Source organism: Dunckerocampus dactyliophorus, chromosome 3, assembly GCF_027744805.1.
Source record: "Dunckerocampus dactyliophorus isolate RoL2022-P2 chromosome 3, RoL_Ddac_1.1, whole genome shotgun sequence".
Taxonomy (NCBI): domain Eukaryota; kingdom Metazoa; phylum Chordata; class Actinopteri; order Syngnathiformes; family Syngnathidae; genus Dunckerocampus; species Dunckerocampus dactyliophorus.
This window is the reverse complement of record NC_072821.1, coordinates 22,159,386-22,181,658: the sequence shown is the minus strand read 5'-3', so window position 1 is coordinate 22,181,658 and position 22,273 is coordinate 22,159,386. Positions and strand designations below refer to the sequence as shown.

General features: G+C 40.7%; 3 protein-coding genes across 5 annotated transcripts in view; all 3 read right to left on the bottom strand.

Moving 5' to 3' along the window:
* Window positions 1–14,096, bottom strand: part of prmt3 (protein arginine methyltransferase 3) — a 91,264-nt gene extending 77,168 nt beyond the window's left edge. For 2 of the 3 annotated variants that reach the window (XM_054770110.1, XM_054770112.1), the window contains exons 1-9: window positions 14,050–14,096; window positions 13,712–13,838; window positions 12,391–12,473; window positions 12,251–12,300; window positions 12,034–12,139; window positions 10,117–10,282; window positions 9,435–9,579; window positions 8,018–8,083; window positions 3,730–3,851 (exon numbers count right to left, since the gene is read on the bottom strand). In XM_054770110.1, coding sequence (XP_054626085.1) covers window positions 3,730–3,851; window positions 8,018–8,083; window positions 9,435–9,579; window positions 10,117–10,282; window positions 12,034–12,139; window positions 12,251–12,300; window positions 12,391–12,473; window positions 13,712–13,838; window positions 14,050–14,071 — 887 coding nt within the window. In that variant the 5' untranslated portion in view covers window positions 14,072–14,096. Of the gene's footprint in view, window positions 1–3,729; window positions 3,852–8,017; window positions 8,084–9,434; window positions 9,580–10,116; window positions 10,283–12,033; window positions 12,140–12,250; window positions 12,301–12,390; window positions 12,474–13,711; window positions 13,853–14,049 lie in introns of all 3 variants that reach the window. The other variant, XM_054770111.1, reaches the window with a different exon arrangement.
* A 794-nt stretch (window positions 14,097–14,890) lies between these two features.
* LOC129178568 (uncharacterized) lies at window positions 14,891–16,192 on the bottom strand. The gene is made up of 2 exons (XM_054770906.1): window positions 16,156–16,192; window positions 14,891–16,071 (listed from the first exon to the last, which is right to left on the bottom strand). The coding sequence occupies exons 1-2, from the start codon at window positions 16,190–16,192 to the stop codon at window positions 14,891–14,893; spliced, it is 1,218 nt and encodes a 405-aa protein (XP_054626881.1).
* Window positions 16,193–17,949: 1,757 nt separating this feature from the next.
* htatip2 (HIV-1 Tat interactive protein 2) lies at window positions 17,950–21,385 on the bottom strand. Its single transcript, XM_054770970.1, has 6 exons — window positions 21,217–21,385; window positions 19,740–19,932; window positions 19,537–19,644; window positions 19,300–19,437; window positions 19,127–19,188; window positions 17,950–18,579 (listed from the first exon to the last, which is right to left on the bottom strand). The coding sequence occupies exons 1-6, from the start codon at window positions 21,339–21,341 to the stop codon at window positions 18,363–18,365; spliced, it is 843 nt and encodes a 280-aa protein (XP_054626945.1). The 5' UTR covers window positions 21,342–21,385; the 3' UTR covers window positions 17,950–18,362.
* Between the last annotated feature and the right edge of the window lie 888 nt (window positions 21,386–22,273).

The following is a 22,273-nucleotide window of genomic DNA, read 5'->3' as shown; positions in this document are numbered from 1 at the left end:
ATTTGATCTGGTTTGATATTTAAAGTGCTCCTGAAAAAAGGGACACAAGTACATACATATAGCAGATTGTATGACACTATAAGTCCAGCTGGACTGTTACAATTATAAGTGGAAAATAGCGTGCATGTGTCAAATATATAGTCTGGCTCTCCGGCCAATTTTGTTAACTCAGTGCGGCCGGCGAGTCAAAAAGTTTGCCCACCCCTGGGGTAGGCGGATAACTATAGCTAGCGAGCTGCCGAAATTGAGACAGTGGAGCCAGGCAAAATGTGTAAACAAAGATGGTAGAAAAGTTGAACTGCAATGAGATTGATATGTGAGCGATCACACACGCTGGCATCGATGTGACCAGCTGTCGTGACTTGACTCCACCTTTCACAGACTATTTTTCATTCTCAGGGTAATAAGAGATGTCCCTTGTCAACTCAATACGGAAGGAGCATTTTTATCTGGTCGCACATGCGAAACTAGATGAAAAATTCACTCGCGCTGTCTCATATTTTTGTCACAAAATGCGACCATTTAGTCGCAGTCTGTAGTCCCGGATCAGCATTGACAGTTCATCTGAACTTTTGGTTACTCAGGGAGGTGAACTGGAAGAAATTAACTAGTCCAACAGAGGTGTCAGAATGAGGTAGGAACTGTAGGATTACCAGTACGGCTTGAATGATCCCTCCCTTCAGTCCAGCCATTCTCGGTATCAATCTCTGTGAATATTCCATTATCATGACACTTAATGTTACCAAGGACGGAACAATTACTCACAGTGGCCAAGAGTGCATTTCTGTTGCAACGATCCTTATCTTAAACTGTCTTCCCCTTCTCTCCCTCTCTGCTCGGGCTGCTATCACCTCCTCCCAGAGTCAAAGACCCCCACACCCCTCACCCACAACCCCCAGCCTTCACAAGAGGGAAACACTGTAATCTCATTATTGGGGTAATTTAGAGGACAATGTCAGGGCTCAGAGATGAGAGTCAGTATCTGTGCAGCCTCGTAAGAAAATGTTTAAGTGCCAGGCTGAGTGTGGGAGAAACATAGGCTGTGTATTTCAACATAGTGAGCAACAACTAGAAGAATATCACATCAGTGCTTCACTCACTCATATTTGCTCACAACATCCATACTATGAAAGTGATTGTGTCGCAATACTGCATTACACTGACAGTGCGTGTATGATATGCTGCTATGCTTCCAATACTACTTAACATGCAGGTAGCAAATACACAAAACATAAGGGATTTGCTTTGTATTGACATGAAAAAGGGGGTTACATATACTGTAAGCACAAATGAATCCCCCTTCTTGTATAACTACTAAAAGGTTGAGTTTCAAGCATCTATTTCACTTTGTGGTCACAATCCAGAGCATTTTATTGGACAATCCATCAATTCCAGCCATTAAAAAAAAAAGTATCTAGACATTATCCATTAAGGAAGTGACTGTGAAGGAAGAAATTCAGCCTTTCATTTAAACTTCAGCTGTGGAGAGGAGACAGGAGATGGATGCTCTCGTGCAACCAACAGAAGCCACTTTAATTACCATTCTGATATTAGCAGTAAGGGGAAAAAGAGATATAAAGCCATAACCAAAGCAGAACCTGTTTGCCACGTGTGTTGCTTTGAGGTTGGCGTGCGATGTTCACGGCTGGCGAACCTGCGACGCACCCTGCATGCCAACTCATGCTCCCACAGCGAGTCAGTGGGCTGCAAAATTAAAATGTCCTATTCCTTCAGCAAACCCTGTTGTTTTGCTTATAAGAAACTCTCTTATGTAACGACAATAATAGCAGTCGTAAAGACTGTTAACTAAAAAATGTTTCAAGAGGCAGAGCTGTGAAGGAGGACGAGCATGTAGGTACGTAGATTTAGGAACGGCGCAGACTCTGGTGGAGGTAAATGGATTTGAGAACCCAAGCATACACTAGAGGACTGGAAATAACCTAGCACCCTTAATAGAATAATGTATAAAAGTTCCAGTGAAGGTATTCGACATGTTTGCATGTGCCCAAGTGCATGTGTGTCAGCCAATTTCAAACTGCAGAAGCACACACTATTCAGTCAGACTACAGGTGTAAAGGGATATTTCTGATTTTTTGACGAAGTTGTACGACATCCCCATCAGCAGTGTAGCACTTCAACAGTGAAGTTGTTGGGCTCATTTAAGTAAAGAGTTTGGCTTCTCAAAACAATACGCATACATCCAAGTCATTGTTGATGCGCTACACTGCTGATGGGGATGTCATACAACTTCATGTCAAAAAATCAGAATTATTTAAGGCTAACTGACTAACACTCTCAACTGTGTACATAATGTAACTGCTACCAACATAATACACATGACAACTGAAAGCAAAGGTTGAGTTTAACAAACACTACATTTGGAACGTATGCTGACAAAGAAAACAGACTGGGTGTACTCACAATAAGCTATCTGTGCTGTGCGTGAGCCCATTTGACACCTAAAAGTCCCAAAGTTCAGTACACTACCCCTTCTCCGGCATGCTTTGAAGAGGTGGGCCAGGGCTTTGCACGATTTGTAGTGCACAAGCACAGTCGCAACATAGACATCGACCAATTACTACAATGTAATCTCTCCTCACCAATTCTTAATGATAACCTTCATGCTGCAGAAAATAAATAAAACAGAATGACTCGACTAAAACCTTTTTTCACACCAGTAACACACTCACATTGTAAATAGTAGGAAAGGTGCAAGCATAGCAATGACATTACAGTAGTTAAGGTTTCATTCCATTTAGATTTCGGAGACTGGCGCATGCAACTTTAAATTCACTACGTGCTATATAGAGTTCTAAATCTCAAAATCTACGCAATCACCTCAATTTTTTCCTACATTCATCATCTGTACAAATAAGACAGCCAATCCATTCCAGTGTCCAGGGTTGAATTAAAATGCAGCACATGGTCACAAGCAATCACACAAAGCAGAGCTGTTTGAATTCTTGCGCCAGGAATGGCATAAAGTCATCCAACAGCAGTGCGACTGGTGGAGAGCATGCAAAGACGCGTGAAAGCTGTGATTAAAAATCAGGCTTATTCTACCAACTATTGATTTCTCAACTCCTAAAGTTAAAACATCCCAACATGTTGGGATGCTTAAAACTGAAAATGCAAAGAAAAAAGTATCTTTTTACTTTGTTTTGACCGTTTTTCATTTTCAGCAAATAAATGCACTAAATTACAATATTTTTATTTGAAATTTGGAAGTAATGTCAGTCATTTATAGAGTAAATGTATAAAATAAAACATTCACTGCTTCTCAAACACAAACCTATAAATAGTAAAATCAGAGAAAGTGATATTTTGCAGTGGTCTCTTATTTTTTTCCCCAGAGCTGTAACTGTAGTGTAAAGGGAGGACGACACATTAAATACTTGCTACTTAAGCCTTTTACACTTCTGTTTCTATACATTTGTGATTGTATTCTAATAAAGAGGCTGAGAAACAATTACACATGGTAGTTACAGCACTGCTAATACTCTCTAATTAGTAGAAAATCAACAGGGACACTAACATTTTTTTTTGGTTGCTTGAAAATGCTTTGTTCTTGTTTTTAATAAATTGATGGCATGAAATTTACATTTGTGTACGGTGACACCTAATGTCACTTAGACAATGGAACCATAATGCAGGTCAAAAGAAATTGTGCAGTAACACAAGTAAAATTTCTTATGAAATTTATCTTGAGGACATGTTGCTGTGTGTTACCTGACAATGTCCATGGCCTGGTAGATGATTTCTGATTGGTCAACAGCAATGACTTTCTTGGCTCCGGCCCTGGCAGCAAACATTGATAGTATGCCGGTCCCACAACCCACATCTAAAACGACCTTTAGGAAGAAAAGAGGATAAAACAGGCACAAGTGTGAATAAAATATTCCTGGATCTTTGTACAGTGTGCTCATAAGTATTCATACCCCTGGCATTTTTTTGGTATTTCTTGTATATTTCTTTTCAGATTGCATTTATAATGCTGTGGGGCTGCTTCTCAGCAAGTGGGACCGGGAACCTCGTTAAGGTTGACGGCATCATGAAGAAGAAACAGTATATCAAGATACTTCAGGAGAACATCAGACAGTCTGCTGCGAAACTTGGTCTCGATCAACATTGGATCTTCAAACAAGATAACGACCAAAACATACCGCCAAAATAGTCAAGAAATGGTTTGAGGAAAACAAAGTCAATGTTTTGGAGTGGCCAAGTCAAAGCCCGGACCTCAACCCCATCGAAAATCTCTGGAGGGAACTAAAGGTGAAGGTCATGGCAAGAAAACCCACCAATTTGAAGGACCTGGAGAGAATTTCGAAGGAGGAGTGGGCCAAAATTCCTGTGGAAACATGCCAGAACCTAGTAGTAAACTACAGGAGACGTCTCAAATCTGTAATTGCAAATAAAGGCTTTGCCATTGATTATTAAGTCATGTTGTAGCAGCGGGTATGAATACTTATGAACATGACATTTTTTGTGAAATAAAGCACAAATAAGAATGAAATTCCCCAGAAATACATATGCTGTATTTGTGAAAGCCTGGTGCAACCCTTTTATGTCATTTTTTGTAGAATAAATGCAATCTGAAAAGAAATATACAAGAAATACCAAAAAAATGCCAGGGGTATGAATACTTATGAGCACAACTGTATGTTAAATGTGTAATAAAGGAGAGTCATTCAGGACTGCATCAGTTTTATATCATTGGGATGCCACAAACAAGATGTCAACAAGTCCAAATACAAGTGTGTATTTAATGTTTGACTGTATGTCACCAAGGAGGATCTGAGGATACACCTCCATCTTTGACTGTGTTTTAATTAGGGGTGTCACAAGTTCAAAGATTAAAATGTGGCAAGATTTCTTGTTCCGAAAAAAAAAAATGTCTCGTGGGCACCAGGCCTGGAACGATATTCACACAAATGAAAATGAACGGATGAATGGATAATTTTGCCAGCCTCAATATATTGCCATGTGCATGCACGTCTGTTTTCATTTTCTCTCGACTCCAAACAGGCAAGAAAAAGAGTTCACTCTGTGCATTGGTTTTAGCACCTTGGCACGTTTATTCCATACAACACCATGTACAACATCAGCCCTTCTGTCTGTCATGCAGTTTCTTTGTCTCAGTGGGTGGAGGCGGGACCGCTAGCATACACACAGAGTGCAGAAGAGTGTAATTTAGTAAGAAATAATATTGGCAGATTGCAATATACTGTCATATATTTTTGAGATTTTGTCATTTTGGCAACAAAATCTCGGCTCGTCGTCATAGACACCCTTCGTTTTAACAGATGGACAGAACATGCTCCACTCAGATTACTACGATAGTCAAGGTGAGAGATACTTAAACCACAAGCTGTTTTATCAGGATTTGGATGGCAAACTGAGCCAGATAAGGCATGACAGGGAGAAAGATGCAACATGGTCAGAATGATTGCTGGTCATCAATCACTCAGCTTTTTCAGAACCTTGCTTAGAATGAAGAGATGGTCGTGTTCACATTATGCAGATGAAGTAAGCAGATGGACCAGAAACTACATAAAAGTTAATGAGATGGACGACAAAGGGTCACAGCTATTTGTGTGTTCCTGATTCTGAGACTACAGGACCAGATTGAAAAAGCACAGTTCATACCCAATGCAGTATGGGCTTTTATTATTGTGTCAACCTGGTGGCTGGTTAAATTTTCCCCAGATCTTATGAAAAACAACACTAAAACATGCCAAAACTATGAACAACTCTGTGTCTGTGTTATCTCTTTATATTTGAACAGTATGAAGCACTGTGCTCCATGCTGTCCATGCACCATTGTGTTTCGGTGATGATGCCTTCAAGCGCACTATGTAATTCAGGTTTAACTGAGTGTTTGGTAAATAGACTTCCAGACACAAACTGAATGCAACAACAGTCAGCTAGCATAGGCTCCAGCATGCCCCCGTGACCCAAGTGAGGACAAGCGGCATAGAAAATGGATGGTTGGAGAGCAGCGAAGCATACAAAATGCGTGTCAAGTACAAAAAAATGCATACATGTTGGCAGGTCTGTGGTATTTTTACAATATAAAAGAAATAGCAAACTAAGGATTTCACCCATTTATGTTCATCATTTTTGTACTATATTGTAAGCTAATGCAGAGTGAGGAGAACGTTTTACATGGACGGCCACTGACAGTGTTAATAGACAATGGTGTGATCAAATGTACAGCAGTTCTTTTTGATGACAAGAGGTCAGAGGAGAATGACCAGACAGCAAATCCAATCAAATTGAAAGGCAATAATAACTTAACTACTCATTACAACTGATGTATGTAATTCAATTCAATTCAATTTATTTATGTAGCGCCAAATCAGAACAGTTGTCTCATGGCACTTTACACATGAAGGTCAGACATACATGAAAACAGAGAACTAACTGAAACCCCACATGAGCAAGCACTTGGCGACGGAGGCAAGGAAAAACTCTCTCTGGGAAGGAACCTTGAACAGAACCCAGGCTCTGTGGGGCGGCGGCCTGTCTCGACTGGTTGGGTTTAGATAGAGGAACATAGAAGATACATATCAGCGTATCAGGGGTCAGGGGTCAGTTCTAACTATATGCTTTAGCAAAAAGGTGGGTTTTGAGTTGACTTTTAAATAGGGGGCAGGTGTCTGCCCCCCGGATTGAGTCAGGGAGATGGTTCCATAACATATCTTATCTTAATTTTCAGATTTGTATATGTTTCGTAAATGAAAAAATGCTGTTCTTGACACTTGTCATATTTGGGAACTAAAGGAAAGATCATGACCAAAGAGGACACCAAAGTTTCTGACTGTATTGTGGGGGGTGAGTGCAAGGCCATCTAGGGCAGTAATATAATTTGAAATCTTGTCGCTGAAGTGCTGGGAACCAAGGACTATGATTTCAGTTTTATCTGAATTTAATATTAAAAAGTTAGAGGTCATCCAGATCTTGAAGCCAACGTGGTGTCTGCACGCATCTGATCGCCTGGAGGGAGCCTATGCGGAGTCTCCCACAGAGCACCGTATATACAGCATTCAAAAGGGGGGACTGAATGAAATGTATTTTATTGCTACCAGTGTAAAGTATGTCTGTTTCATATCCACTTGCTTGATGGTTGCATGCATAAAAGGCTATTTGTTCCAAACACCTTTGCTGGCCAAACTGCTCCTTAAAAATTGGGTTCCTGAAGCAACATGTCACTGCTGTTGACTTCTTAATCACATCTATTTTGGGGCTTCAGGGGGAACAATTAATTTGATCATCTATGCCATCACTGGTGTTTAATGCCTGACACCAGCTGTATGAGCATGCGCTCATGTGTACATAACACTTTCTGTGTCTCTATTTGAGGCCGCTGAGCCTGCAGCCTCACATGGGGCTGCATGTACAGTGCTGACACATCTAAACATCACTGTGCTCACCAGTCACATTTACAGAATGTGCACTCGACCAAACGATCTTTGCAGTACTATAATAAGAAAATCCTGGTTTGTTTTCAATCCCCCTCCTCCTGCAGGTGACGCCTTCCTCTCTGCCAAATGCGTCACTCTGGCAGGGATAATGTACATTCCTGTCTATGCGACCTGCCTCCCACTCCTACACACTCATCCCAGTGCTAACCAGCAGCCATCCATTTAATGGATGGCCATCATACGGCCCACCGCTTCCTGGGACTATCAGTGATGGAAACATGAGGGGTCTTTGTTAGAAGGCGTAACTAGTTTGTTTTGCTAGTTGAGGCCTGTGTTTGTCATCAGCACTCTGCAGTCGACATTGAGTGCTCTAATAAAGTCACAGTGTTTTAAAATCAGACACTACCCTCTTAAAGTCTTACCTGGAACATGCACACTTTTTTCTGTGAAACGCCATGTAGGCCACAATGTACTGTACATGTAAACTTTTAAGCATACATTGTAATTATACCCACACATTTTAAAAGACTTACAGTAGAACGTGTGAAAGTATTTATGTACTGTATTTATGTGCATATATTGAGTTGGCTCACCTTGTCTCTGAACACTTCAGGGTTACTGTACATGAAGTCGCGGTAACTCTCAGTTCGCACTTTATCCTGTGAAAAGGTCAGGACAAATGAAGTACGGTATACAACTTCCAATTGTTTTACATAAATCAGCAACGGAGAGAAAAAAAAGCGGTCGTCATGCGAGGGTGCAAATTAAGCATTTATATTTGAAAGACAAACATCACCAAAATAAAGGAAGTGGTGAACACTACCATAAGTTTCTGTTTTATTACTGAATATATACTAACAGTCTTGCTGTAAATTTGTAATTCAAGGTGGCTGTTGCAGTATGAGTAGTATAGCAAAGTTATGCACCAGCCATTTAAAACTAATGTAAAACTAGAGCTGAAACACAAAGAAAAAGGCAACCGCTGTGTGTCATATATCTGAATAACCAGAAGTGTGATATGTCTTTTCTTATCATTTGTTTATTGTCCTACTCCAACTATGAAGTGTATTATACTACATGTATAGTTTTAATGTTGTATTGTTTTGTATTATACCTGCCCAATGACTGCAAATGAAAATAAGCCGTTTGCTAAACTGGTACATTTACTGAAATGTTTACTAATACGCACTGTCCCTGTCACTTTAAAAGCACTGAATAAATCCAATCAAAATAAAATGTCTATCAGCATTTTGATGTAAATTTGCTGCAATCATTTCTAGTGGAGAGTAGGAGCTTGCCAAGCAAACAAATGTTGCATCACAAATGAGAATGAGAATGAATCAAGGAAGGAACCTCTGATTCCTTCATGCATTTGTGTTGGTGGTTTAATTTCCTTTCCAAAAAAAGTCGTTTACACAACACACTTGACTAAAGCCCTTTATCTGAAATTAACCTCAGCTCTTTATTACTAATTGGCACCTATCTATAAAAGTGGGGGACAATTTAAAAGTCGTGTAAAGTAAGCAAACACCACACCTTGTTTTCCTTACTTTCTCCCAATCAGACCGCAGCATACATAGTGCGTCAAAGGTGAGCCACATCAGCTTGACGCAAACCCAACACAAAACGTAACAGTGCTATGGTCCAATCAGGCACCGTGGTAGGATTTGTGCAAGCACTGCAGTAAGTAAGACGCATGCACTCACACCTCTACACAACCCCTCTCAGCTGCCTACACCCTGACACTTCACCGCTTAAGCAGTGTAAAAATTCATTTTCATTTTGCTGCAAAGTTGTTGTGTCACATAGGAGCTTATTACTGACTTATCACTTTTGCCAAAATGTCTTATCTGTATGAATACCCGCATACTGAATGATCATTTGTGGTACATTAAAGTTCTTCAGCTAGGACGCCCAATGCAGTTAGCTGTGTTGCAGGGAAGGGGCTCAAAAGTCAGAAATCGACACCTGCAGAACTGATGTGCGTCAGTGTGAGATTGCAGCTCAAACCTTCAGCATCTCCTCATGGATGCCATAATGGCCATAGGAGCTGAAGTAGTCTTCGTCCTCATCATCTTGAAGCGCCGCTATACTGCCCATGTTAGCAGCGGTTCTTCTGGTTTCCGCATTCAGCACCAAACCCTGAGCCAGCAGCCTTTAAAGAATGTGACATAGATTTGCGTTTACCATTTCATATATTAGGACATACGACAAAAGCAGTGACCAGAAAGCACACTCAACCTTTATAGCATACAGGACATAGCGGTAAATGGAGCAGATGAGAGGCATTTATCTTTCTAGCGCACTTTTCATTCATCCACCTCCTCCCTCCCCTATCTCTCTCTTTCTGTAATTTTCCCTAACTGCCTCTCTTCCAGCAACCCCTCCTCACTTTAACCTCTGTGCTGCAGTGGAATTTTTCCATCCGCTTTTTTATCTTACCCCTTCCTCTAAAACTTTTTCCATATGGTAGCATTTGTTAAGGTTTCAGCAATACTGTGTTCCTTGTGTCCCTCTGCTGGTCAAATTACGGTACTGCAGAGGTTTGCAGCAATGTCCAGAAAAACGCGCTGCAAAAGCATCCAAACAAACCAAAGAAAAGTCGAAGCCCTTTCTGAGGTTATAAATAAATAAACTAACAGTGCGACCTTGTACTTATAGGTTTGAATGAGGAGACACAAACATGACTGACTTAAGTTTGTGCAGGTCTTCCATGGCGCGAGCCAGTGCCTCCTCTGAGCGGCAGGCTCTCTCCTCAGCAGCGTTTGCCCTCTGCAATATTGCATGGTGGGACTGTGCCCCTGATGGCTCGCATGCTGACAGACCCACCTCTTGCTGACCACACAGCTCCTCTGGGTCTACAAAAGGAAAAAGTACTTTAAATTAGAGGTTTAAGGGTTTGGTTTCGTGTTGTCCTTTAACTTCATCAGTGGTTTATAATGGTCGTAGCTCACAATTAGTGTTTCCCATTAGTGTTTCATATATATGTGGCGGCCCGTCACAACCAGATTTGAGGCTACCTGTTTGCCCTAGCTCATAACCACATAACGCACCTCGTCTGCGGGAGAATAAGTAGGTGGAGCAGGAGGGATCGGTGTTGCCAACATAGTGGCTTTGTTACTATATTTAACCAGTATTCAGATCCCTTGCTAGGCCCCTCCCTCATCTAAAAAAAAAACAACCAAAAAACAAACAAAAAAAAAAACACCCCAGTGGCTCAGTTTTGTTTGTAATCCCTGTTTATCGCTGCTAATTTGTTCCATATCCAACCGTGGTAAATTTACTTGAGCATAGAAAACCTGTTTAAAACCTTCTAAATAGGTTTTTCAACATTATTAGAGCCCTGTAGACATGAAATAACACCCCGTAATCACCCGTACACTCATAACCAAATATAGTAAACATAATACTGTACTACATTGTATTAGAATATATGAAAGAATTTAGACAAACCAGACTGTAGACAAGGCAGCACGTTTAAAAGCCATTGTGGAGTTTCGGGGTTTCCGTTACAAGTAATGGGTCATGGCGGGGTGCCACGGCTCAGTAAAAGCTGCCACTCCTTGGGAATGAGTTGTTTTTTTAACGTGAAAACAATGTTAAGTAATACAGTGTATGGATGGAGATATATGCTATGCCGGGGCGCCCATTGCGGCGATCACGAGGGTAGTGTGAGTCGCGTGTCACCTGCATGAAAACGACCCTAAACATTGACATCATTACAGACAGTAAATTTAACTATAAAAAAAAAAAAAAAAAATTCCTGCCACAGCGACGCAGGAGCGGCACGACACAGCGGCGGCAGTCTGCCTCCCATGCAGCCCCCCACCACAGCTTCAAAAAATCCTAGGGGATTTTAATGAGTTTACATAAAACTACTCAGAAATCACACACTCAAAAGAGCAAAGATACTTTCCACTGTGTAATAATGTAGGAAGCACATGTGAAAGACACAAAATGTGGGTGGATGCTGCATGAGGGTGAGCCAATCGGTGACAAGGATACTAAACAACTCCCTGTACTGTAAAGTACGTGTGCCCAGGCCTTGTATTTTCCTTCATTTAGCAATTGTTATGATTGAAAATGCTTTATTTAGGTCAGGAATACATACAATTTGCTTAACTATGCATATTTTTGAGTAAAAATAGGCCGCAGTCCACCACGAAACACAGATCATTAATTAATTAATTAAGAAAAACCATGATATAGTTCATGAGAGATAGTCAAACCGTGATATTGCGAGGGATTACTCCATATTATTACGTCAAAGCCCGTAAACCACAACGGCCACAAATAGATTGAAGTCTCGTGGGAAACACCAGATCAGCCTAACTAAATTATGCTAAAAAATGTAGATAAACACCATATCAGTTCTGCATGGTCTGAAGAGGAACATAGTATTTGACCCTATTAAAAACTAAATCCACACATCTGGGTCTGCAAGCAAATCATAATCTTAGGCACCACAAACGCCAATTTGTCAGTTAACAATCCCGCTTGAAATGCATTGCCACAAGATGACGTTCCACATCTCCTCTCTGTTGCTTTTTCTCAAAAAGTAGGGGTTTGTGTTGACTGGACAGACACACTTAACATAAATAAATCCTACCAGTTTGGAGTAGAGGGTCATCCTGTATAACGGGCCGGAGGAAGTCTTCACTCTCCCACGGTAAGGGACCGTCTGGCAGCCCCATCAGGCGTGATGGTTCACATTTCTGAAAATACACATTTGTTTTCACAAAACAAAAGTGTCTGCAACTGGGCAATTTACTCTCCATCGCCTAGAGTATTACAGAACTACTTTCACTCGAAGACAGTGTTCTCACCGTTGAGCGTATGAAGTTGATCAGCTTTATGTAACTGTAGTCATCCACATCTAGAAGAGATTATTAATAAAGTTATCTCAGTGGAAGACAGAAATAACTTGGCTTTCCCACTGATGAAAAATATTGCAGTGTGTAATTACTGTGTTTGTTTATCACATCGACAAGGTTGATGTGGTGCTCAACTGTGCAATGCTGCAGGGTGTCAGGCACCGAATTCAGCAATCTGGGAGGGAAAAAAAACATGGGACTTAATACATAACAATAACATTCCCAGAATAGGCTCGGCTTTAAAAAGGTGGACACTATGAGGGTTTCCTGAAAATGATTACTGGCCACTACCAGTTAGTAGGGACGTCACAAGATCTCACGAGACTAAAGGGATAGTTCGTATTTTTTGACATGAAGTTGTATGACATCCCCATCAGCAGTGGAGGCCATTAACAGTGACTTACCCCACCCCCGGCCATCTTGTTTACGTATGTGTTCCACAGCGGAAGAAGATGCTAGCATCTTCATCACATACACATGAACGCACAGGTAACAGTGCGCAGGGATACGGCGGGAGACAAATAACGCCGAGCGTTTTGTGGGGCTTGATTTTCTTGAGAAGGCATTTTTGTGATGCAAATGTATTAATCTTTTGAACGCACATTGTTTTTAGAAGCCAAACTCTTTGCTTAATTGTCCCCAGCAACTACGCGGAACAAAGTTCTTCATCACAGAAATCTGACCAGAACTGGACTTAGGAGATCAAGCGGGGGTAAGGAATACAATGCTGATGGGGATGTCATACAACTTCATGTCAAAAAATGCGAACTATCCCTTTAAAACCTAACAAGATTTCTCGTTCAGAAAAAAAGTGTCTCGTGGGCACGAGGCCTGGGACGACAAATGAATTAATTAACCACAATAAATGAAAATGAACTCAGTAATTATGCCATCCTTAATATATTGCCATGTGCCGCACGGGGCACACCACACTATTTGAGAAGCACTGTACTGAACAATTTGTTTCCCAACTAATTAAATTCAAGTCTGAGTCAAACAGTCTAAAAATAGCTTTTAATGGGTCATGTCATTTTTTTCCATGGGGCCCAGAATTCCTGGCAGCATCCCTGACTGTATCTACATCCATATATTCACAGTCAATACAGTAACCCAAAGTGCTAAGACCAGCTGTTGAGAACTGTGACCAATAGAAGATTGCCAAACAAAACTTTGCATTGTCTACAATAAAAACTGTATGTTTGGTTAGCAACTGACTGGGAATTGTTTTTTTTTGTTTTGTTTTATGTCTGCAACAAAAATCTACTTATTTATTAGTTTGGATGCAAATACTATAAGCATGCTTGGTATTCCAATTGTTTTCTAAATGGTGTGACACAGAATAAGATTTAATCAAAAAGATAAGTCATATTAACGAGCGTTTATGTCTGGTAGGGGTTATGGAGCCCTCCTCACCTGTCACAAAACAAACAGGTAATGTGTTGACTGTCCTCCTCCATCCACTGCCACTGCTCTTCGTCTTCACCGGAGTCGTCATCAGCGTCCGAGAGCTCGGGCATGTCCTCAACATCAGCAGAAGGATCTGTTCAAGTCAAACTCTTGCAATGAGAGAGGCAGAATAGTTGCCACTCTTAACGTCAGCTGTTACATGTTACGTAGCCAGTAACACAAAACGACACATTAGCTTCATGTGCTTTAAGGTTAATCACAATGGGAAATTCAGTTTTGCAACAATGTCTATTATGTCGGGTTAGCATCTCTTAAATTAGTTAGCCAGTATTGAATGGACTCACGTGTGTCTGTGCATTCCGCCATGATGCCGCCTTGCTTTCCGATTACTTCCTGCTGACGTTGATGACGTATAATGCACGTGTGCGTGGTATTTACAAACCACCACAAGATGTCGCTAAAATACAAAAAAAACACTTCCACATAGAAACGTTATTTCCATTTTCTGCCTGATATCTTAGCTGTAATTCACAAATATTTCACTCAGTGCCTCAATAAGACAAAGGTGAAAATGTAATTTGACAAAATTTGACCAAAAAAAGCCCAAAAGAAAGAAAAGAAACGCTGACTTAAGTCATATGTTTTATTGATTAAATCAAATTTATTTAGAATAAGAATATGTGTGTGGGCGTGTGTGTGTGTGGGGTGGGGGGTCAAGCACAGAAAGATTAACAATAGGTGGAGGTTAAGGGAAAAACAACCCAAATTGTCTTGGTTGGCTGGCCTTGTGCTTAAAAGTCCATCCATCCATTTTCTATACTGACGATCCTCATTTGGATTACAGGTGATTGCAGCCGACTTTGGGGGAGAGGCAGCGTACACCCTGGACTGGTCACCAGTCAATCACAGTTTACTTAGTTTAAAAATCATCTACTTTAAATGTAAAAGTGTTTTATTTAAAAAGCAGGAGACTGGAGCTTATAAACCACTAGTTCCCGTTAGCATTACATTTCAGTGATTTAAAAAAAGGACACACATGCTGTACGAATAGGCATAGCTAAACCATGCTGGTTTAGGGTACAGTAGTACTCTAAACTCGTTTTAGTACACAGCTGGTTTCTAAATCAGTGGAGACTGTAAAAACCTGCAAAACTAATAACAAAAATACAAAAAGTAGGACTGAGTTCACATGCTGACATTAGAAATGACCGAGTTCACAAGTAATAATAGCGTTGACATTGCCATTTGTTGGCAATCATAACCAGATATAACCTGATCAAAGGCACCACCAGTGTCATCTTCATTTTGCTCTGCTTGTTGGCCCGGGGTGGACTCTACACGTGGTTTAAGTTCAAAAGGAGATTCTGTTGACTGAGGTAGAATAGGCTGTGTGCGCATGAAATAAGGTGTAGTGTTCATCTCTCCAGTGGTTGAGGGGACAGCAGTTGTATAAGCAGTTGTGTTCACATGAGGAGGCCATGGCGTCCACCCTACATCATGAGGCGTCACCTTTGCCCTCACTGATGGATGAATTCCAGTAAGAGGATAAGAAAGTCTTTGGAAAGGTTTGAACTTGCCTTGGACTCTGACTTGCTTGACTGCTAGTTGAGGACGCCAACTGATGGGCTGGCTTCCTATGGAGTAGTCATTAAGATTTGGCTTTGATGAATCATAGAGGCGCTCACTCTGGGTTGGAAAACTTGTGTCCGAGAACTTTCCATTTGCAGAGCCAGTTTTAGGTTGCCTTCTGTCAAAACCAGGCCTGAGCCGGCGGACTTGGGCGTATCCTTTCCCTTCAGACATTCCATCACTGATGAAAATCCTTTGAGCAGACATCTGGTTGCCTCCAGATTTGCCTTTAACTATAGAGCCCACCTTGCTGCGGGCGTGAAGGGGCCTGATGTTTGAACGAGATGTGCTGCTGTGTGAATAAACGCCTACTGGAGCTTCCTGCTCTTGAGAATGTAAACGATTTGCAGAGTTGGCGTTGCCTTTGAGGGGCACTCCACCCGGGGACATTACAGAATCAGAACCTGCTCGAGTGAACTTGCCATCAGAAAATGAAACTTGTTTGTGTGCAGGTTGGCTTTGCCGTATACCAGCTTGGGACGAGCTAAAGCTAGATTGAAAGGGTTTCATTGGGCCTTTTGGAACATTCTTGGACTGTGTGCCAGGACTGTCGCGGTGAGGATTAAGAGTTTTTGATCCACCTTGAGCAGGGTATATGTTGCCACTTGGCTGTCTCCCCAAACGTGGCATCCTGTAACTTGTTGTCGGTCTAGAAGGTCGAGGCCATCTTTTATGGTCAGCGCTGTCACTGTGGAAGCCCACATTGGCCTGTCTTGCCTGGAAGTGCAGCATGTCACCTACACAGACACAACAATGACACAAAACTCTACAGACTATTTCAACATAACTCAAAAGCTGCAAATCTATCAATCAATTGTTACCTTTTTGTATCATCCCACTGTTCACATGAGCAACCATGAGGAACCAAAAACAGAGCACAAAAAGCCTGCAGAATGAAAACATATTGAGCAATAAAACCTTGTAAAACATGCTTCATTTTAAAGCATCATATACCTCATAAAATCTGTCCAAGTCATTTTTATGTAGTTTCAGCAGGGCTGCAGCAACAGTACCAAGTAACCACATTTAAACCACTGTCTGAAAACTCCCTCAACTGTTCTTCATTTGGACTGATTGCTTTGGTTACTGTGGTAACCACTTTTCAAGTCTTTGCAGGTAAAAAAAAAAAAAAAAAACTCCAACAAACTGTGTATAATACTTTTACCTGTGCGGTTTGATTTGCGTAGACAAAGCGCTCATCAAGATTGGCTTTTTCATGTATTTGACCTTTCATTTCTGTAAGTGGTGCAACTTCACTGAAAAATGAAAATAATATCCATTTCCTATGCCACTTATCATTAGGGTCGCGGGAGTATGCTGGAGCCTATCCCAGCTAACTTATGGGTGAGAGGCAGGGTACACCCTGGACTGGTAAAAATGTCAAACACAAAACTAACAGCCCAATAAAAATGATGTATTAGTTTTTTTTTGCAACTGTTTAATGTATACCTCTGGGAAATGCGTACAGATTTTAAACGACAAAGGCTGTCCTCCAAAAAAGGTACCCATCCTGTAAGGCAGAGGTGTCCAGCCCTGGTGCCATTTGCGGCCCACAGCTTGATTTTTATTGACCCCCAGGGAATGTTCTACACATAAAATTAAACAGGACACATCATTAAAGAGGATTTGGGCCACAATGAAGAGAAAAAAGTTTAAATCAGTACATTGAACTACACTGGTGTGTTTTGAATGTGTTTAAAAAAAAAAAACGAAATGAATGTATGACGCTTCCTTGTATATTTGAACTTTACAGCAAATTATTATGTTCCTATGTCAGCTTCCAAGTGCATGGTGAAAAATAGGATAACAATTGTAACATTTCATCGACGTTCGAAAGCTCAAACCATACTGGGTCTTCTCAGAATCTTATCATGGCAAATACTGTACAATGTCTTTATTTGCATGCACAGACACAGCAAAGTCAAACAGCTGTTGAGTGTACTTTCAATAGAGCTTCCTTTATTTCTAAGGTTCATCTCCCCCACCCACTTTTTTTAAGCTGGAGCCAGCTGACTTCGGAAGGCTGTAATTTCATTAGTCTATCATTCATACATTCTCAACAGCTGGACAACTCTGGTCTGTAAAAAAATAACTGTTTAGAAGGTTCAACAAAGTCTAAATTTAAGTCACTAAATCTGAAATAAGTTCCATGTTTCAAAATGTTTGAAATGCAAAAAAATATGCTGTCCTCATGGTTGAATGAATGTACACTGTAAAGTCCAAAAGCACGCTCAACTGAGATTAACAAGTAGAACAAACTTGTTTAAAAAAAAAAAAAAAGCTCGTCTCACTTGAGTGTACCAAAATGTAAACATCTATTGTGGTCAACCATAACTATTAAGTTCAATTTACTTGTTTTTTTCGAGGCAATCGGTTTGCATGTTTGTTTGTATTTGAAGTAAGGTTAACTAATGGATTTTACAGTATATTAACATGCCAAAAATATAATCACATTTGTATTTTCCTTCTATTATTTTCTGAACATTTGATAGGACTTTTTATGAATTGTTAAAAACTCGTGAGCAATTTGAAAAACCTTAGAGCAAATGGAGTTAAACATTGGATCACAAGAGGGCGCTACGGCATAAGAGATTCAAGCTCTGAGTTTACGCTCATACAAGGTCATTATTTATTCATAAAGTTCATTCAAAGTGCCATGAAATTCAAGAGTAATAATGCAATGCAAAATGTTACTTTAACATGATGCTTTATACTGAATTCACAAGTTCAAACAGTAAAAAGTAGGCTTTACCCAATTTTTTGGATTGAACCAACATATAATTAAATACATATTATTCAGAGCATGCAACAATTGCAAAGTTTAAGGCAGTGGTTCACAATTTATGAAGAGTACAGAACAAAAAACAGAAACAGAAAACACAACAGTGTTACAGCACAGATAAATAAAGACATTAAAAGTTACATTCCTTTGACATGAAGATGTGCTGACCCTGAGCGGCATGTCAACAACTGAATTCATCTGAGTCGCCGGTTGGAGACTCGTAATGTAACTAATCTCACCTGAGAGTTACTTCTTATCACTCTTTCCCAGAGTGCTGATGGCTTTGTTCTCCAGGATCTCAGCCTTCTGCTCGGGTTGAAGCAGAGTATTTGACACCATTGCTTTGGCCACTGTTCGGATTGGGATGGACATGGATGTAGAGCAAACTGCAGAGACGGCTCCAAAGAACTTCCTGGCCAGCCACTCGCTAGGGCGACTCTCTTGCCGGTCCACCAGCAAAATTCTGTAGAAGAGCAGATTACACTTTTAGGAAAGGCTTATGATAATATGAAAATGTTTCCAAGACATCAGACAGACAGGTAAGTTCCAGCGTCACATACTATTGTAAAATCACAGCCGCAAACAAAAGCCACGTGGTATCATAATTAGCCCGATTACAGCGTTGGAATTATGTCAAACTAAACACTAGACAGCAAACAGTACATCATAACAACTCATGAAGCATTACATAATGTTTGGTCTAATAGACCAGCCTTTCCCAAACTTAGGGTCCGTAGCTGTTGACTGTCAAAGTAAAACGCTGTCATATATTTTATTGGCACACACACTGTATTCTCTGCCAGTGTCTTTTTAGTCATGTTTTCTGTCATCAATTCTTGCTTTTTGTGTTCTTAATCATGTGCGTTTATGTCATGTATTTTAGTAAGTAAATTGGCTACTTAGGTCTTGAGTTACAAAAAAAAACACGTGGAAAACACTGCTATGTAGTTTATACACGCAGATTAATTAGAAATTAAGTATTTATTACGTATTCTTGAATGGAAACTTACCCAGGTCTGTAAATGGCATATCTGTCAAAATCCAGTGCCTGTATATCTGCTTCCACTTGTCCCTGGAGGAAATCCATTAGTTTTTGTAATACACAAATAATGTATGAAAAAATATTTGATGAAAAAGAGAGAAACAAGAATGAGGATATCACATATGCATAAATGAGAGCCACCTTCACTTTGAGGTAGAGGAAGCCGCTGTTTTTATCTGCTCCTCTCGAAGACTCCAGATGAAATTGTGTGCAGCCTCCAGCTTTTGCGAGCTCAGCAGACTTTAATACGTAGTCATGGTCAACCCGAATGAAGCCTTCCTGAAATCCGGAAGACACAAAATTGGCATTGTAGGCTATATTAACTAGCAATCCTGTGATACAGTGACAGTAAATGCATTTTGGTGATGTTTAACTCACAGCCCCTGCTTTGGCCCTGGTTGTTCCCAGGCAGCAGTAGCCAACATCATGGCCCTGGAATGCAGCTGCATAATCATCCAGCTTTTCAAAGTCCACCACTTCTTGAACCTGAAGGCAGAAAAGATACAATATGAAGGAAATAACACACATCTATGCCACCTCTTAGAGGAGCCTTTAAGTGGATTGGTAGTCGGTCAACTGACCAGGTTTTCATATGCTTTGTCCTCAAAGGTGAGCTGTCTCCTCCCAATGAGGGTTATCTTGGAGAAGATGTTGCGCTCCAGTAATTCTTGAAGCAACACCCTGCCAGTTTCGCCAGAGGCCCCTAGGACGAAGCAGCTCTTATTCTGCTGTCTGAAATTTTCCTCCAGAGTTTTTATGTCTGCTGCAGCCATTCTGTGTGCCAGAACAAATAGATACCTTACAATAGCACATGTTCATGTTGGACTGGTCCATCAACACCCACGCCTTCTACAAGAAGGGCCAGAGTCGCTTCCACCTGCTGAGAAGACTGAGGTCCTTTGGTGTGTGCAGGACTCTTTTACGGACCTTTTATGACTCTGTGGTGGCCTCAGCCATCTTCTATGCTATGGGCTGCTGGAGAGGGGGCAGCACGGACAGGGACAGGAGCAGGATCAATAGACTGATCAGGAGAGCGAGCTCTGTCCTGGACGATCCTTTGGGCTCCGTGGAGGAAGTGGGGGAGAGAAGGATGTTGGCTAAGCTGACATCCATCATGGACAACACCTCTCACCCACTACATGACACTGTGGGTTCCCTTAGCAGCTCCTTCAGCAGCAGACTGTTACACCCACGGTGTAAGAAGGAGAGGTTCCGCAGGTCCTTCATACCGACCGCTGTCAGGCTCTACAACACCTGCACCACCTGAACCATGTTGTAGCCACTATGTCACTATGCATTCTTTACTTGCGTATCTTGCTTGCTGCTGTAACAAGTGAATTTCCCTGCTGTGGGATAAATAAAGTACAAATACAATACAATACAATCTTCAGCTAAGCTCAATAAATGATGCAGGCAAGCATAAACATGCTACAAACATGTTTATCGTCTTCGTTCACTTGATAATGTAATATTAATATGGCAGTTGACATTTATTGACGACAAATAATGTATTGGTGCATGTTTTAAATTGAATGAAGATCTTGGTGAAGTAAGGTGAACTGTTTATTACAAGTGTAACATGATACAGCTAATGCAGTTGAATATCAGATGAAATATGTCGAAATTAAACAGTAACCTTCTGAGTGTCATAGCTTTTTGTTATTGCAGTAGTACAGTAGGTGTAGAAATGCACTGCATCTAGGGAGATGTGCGATACAACGTACAGTATATCCAAAATATCCAAAACACTTCTTATATCAAATCTGTGATGTTTTACATTTATAAAAGCGTAGTTTTGACACAACTCGTGTATGGTATTGATTTAGATTGCACAGGTGTACCTATTTAATTTCCGATAAGTGTCTTCTATGACGGTTGTATTTAAAAAACATGTTTAATTTGCCAGGTTTCGTCCTGGAGTTAAGCTTAATGTTGTCTCCCATAAGAGGACAGTGAATAGTAATCACTTGTTTGTCACTAATGTAGCCCACTTAGCTTTAGATCCAATAAAATATCAGTGTTTCCGGGTGAAGACGACGGTGCCGCGTTCATCTTTACCTGGTGAGGTGCACTGGCTCCGGATCGTCGAAACACTTAAGAACAACTGCGACGATGACGACCAAGACGGTGAAAACGGCTGTAGCTTTTCCTAAGGTGGCGCCCAGTTGTTTTAGAAAAGGCATCACTCGGAGGAACGTCAACAGTAGCAGAACACTTCCTGGTTGTCTCTTCCTGTGCCTCTGATTGGCTGAGGAATGCGGAAGAGCCAGCGCTCACAGAGTGTTGGTTTGTAAACAAATCCACTGCGGTAGTGCATTTTTGTTATTTAGACTTGTACATTGTAGTAATGAATTGTCCTCTATGATGCTGAGCCGCCAGTGAGATTGTTAAATATTTCAGAACAGGATTGCAAGTATTAAAATGTTACTGAATTTCGTGGAATATGGTCATTTGGTAATGGTAATGGTTTAATTCAACTTGAACATGCACTCAAATTACAGTGGAGCTCATCACATAACACAATTCACAATTCTGCATGTCCAAGAAGTAGTAGGAAGAAGCAAAGCTTATTTAAACCTACGCCTCATCAGTTTCACATCAGTTGCAATACATTTGTTCAATGTACAACCGACTTTATCATGGTAAGAAATTAATAATAGCTGATGAAAAGTTGACAGAGACTCAGTTTGATGGTGAGTGAGTACAGGCAATGTACCCACCGAAAATGAAGAGTTTGTAGTCAGTGCAAGACTGGTTAGATGTGCACAGTGGTTCAGGTGTCTTCTTTCTTGTACTTTATAAACATCAACTGCTAGTACAGTTTCTTGAAATTGCTCATTTTAGTGCATTGTTTGAGTTCCTTACTTAATCCGTTCCACAACTTGATTCCACACACACAAATGCTGAAGGTTTTTAGTGTAGCCCGTGCATATAAGTGTTTTACATTTAATTTGTCCCTAAGATCATATTTCTCCTCTTTTGTTGAGAATAATTTTTTTACGTTTTTGGGTAACATGTTATAGTTTGCTTTATGCAGAATTTTAGCTGTTTGATAGTTTACCAGATCAGCAAATTTTAATAATTGTGATTTTAGGAATAAATGGTTTGTATGCTC

Excerpts from the sequence above, each read along its gene's own strand:
- LOC129178568 (XM_054770906.1), bottom strand. The coding sequence starts at position 16,192 with ATGGTTGCTCATGTGAACAGTGGGATGATACAAAAAG. Across the intron at positions 16,072-16,155 it reads CAGTGGGATGATACAAAAAG|GTGACATGCTGCACTTCCAG; the intron begins GTAACAATTGAT and ends GTGTCTGTGTAG.
- htatip2 (XM_054770970.1), bottom strand. The coding sequence starts at position 21,341 with ATGCCTTTTCTAAAACAACTGGGCGCCACCTTAGGAAAAGCTACAGCC. Across the intron at positions 19,645-19,739 it reads ACAAAGCATATGAAAACCTG|GTTCAAGAAGTGGTGGACTT; the intron begins GTCAGTTGACCG and ends TTCTGCCTTCAG. Across the intron at positions 18,580-19,126 it reads TATGCCATTTACAGACCTGG|AATTTTGCTGGTGGACCGGC; the intron begins GTAAGTTTCCAT and ends GCTCTTCTACAG.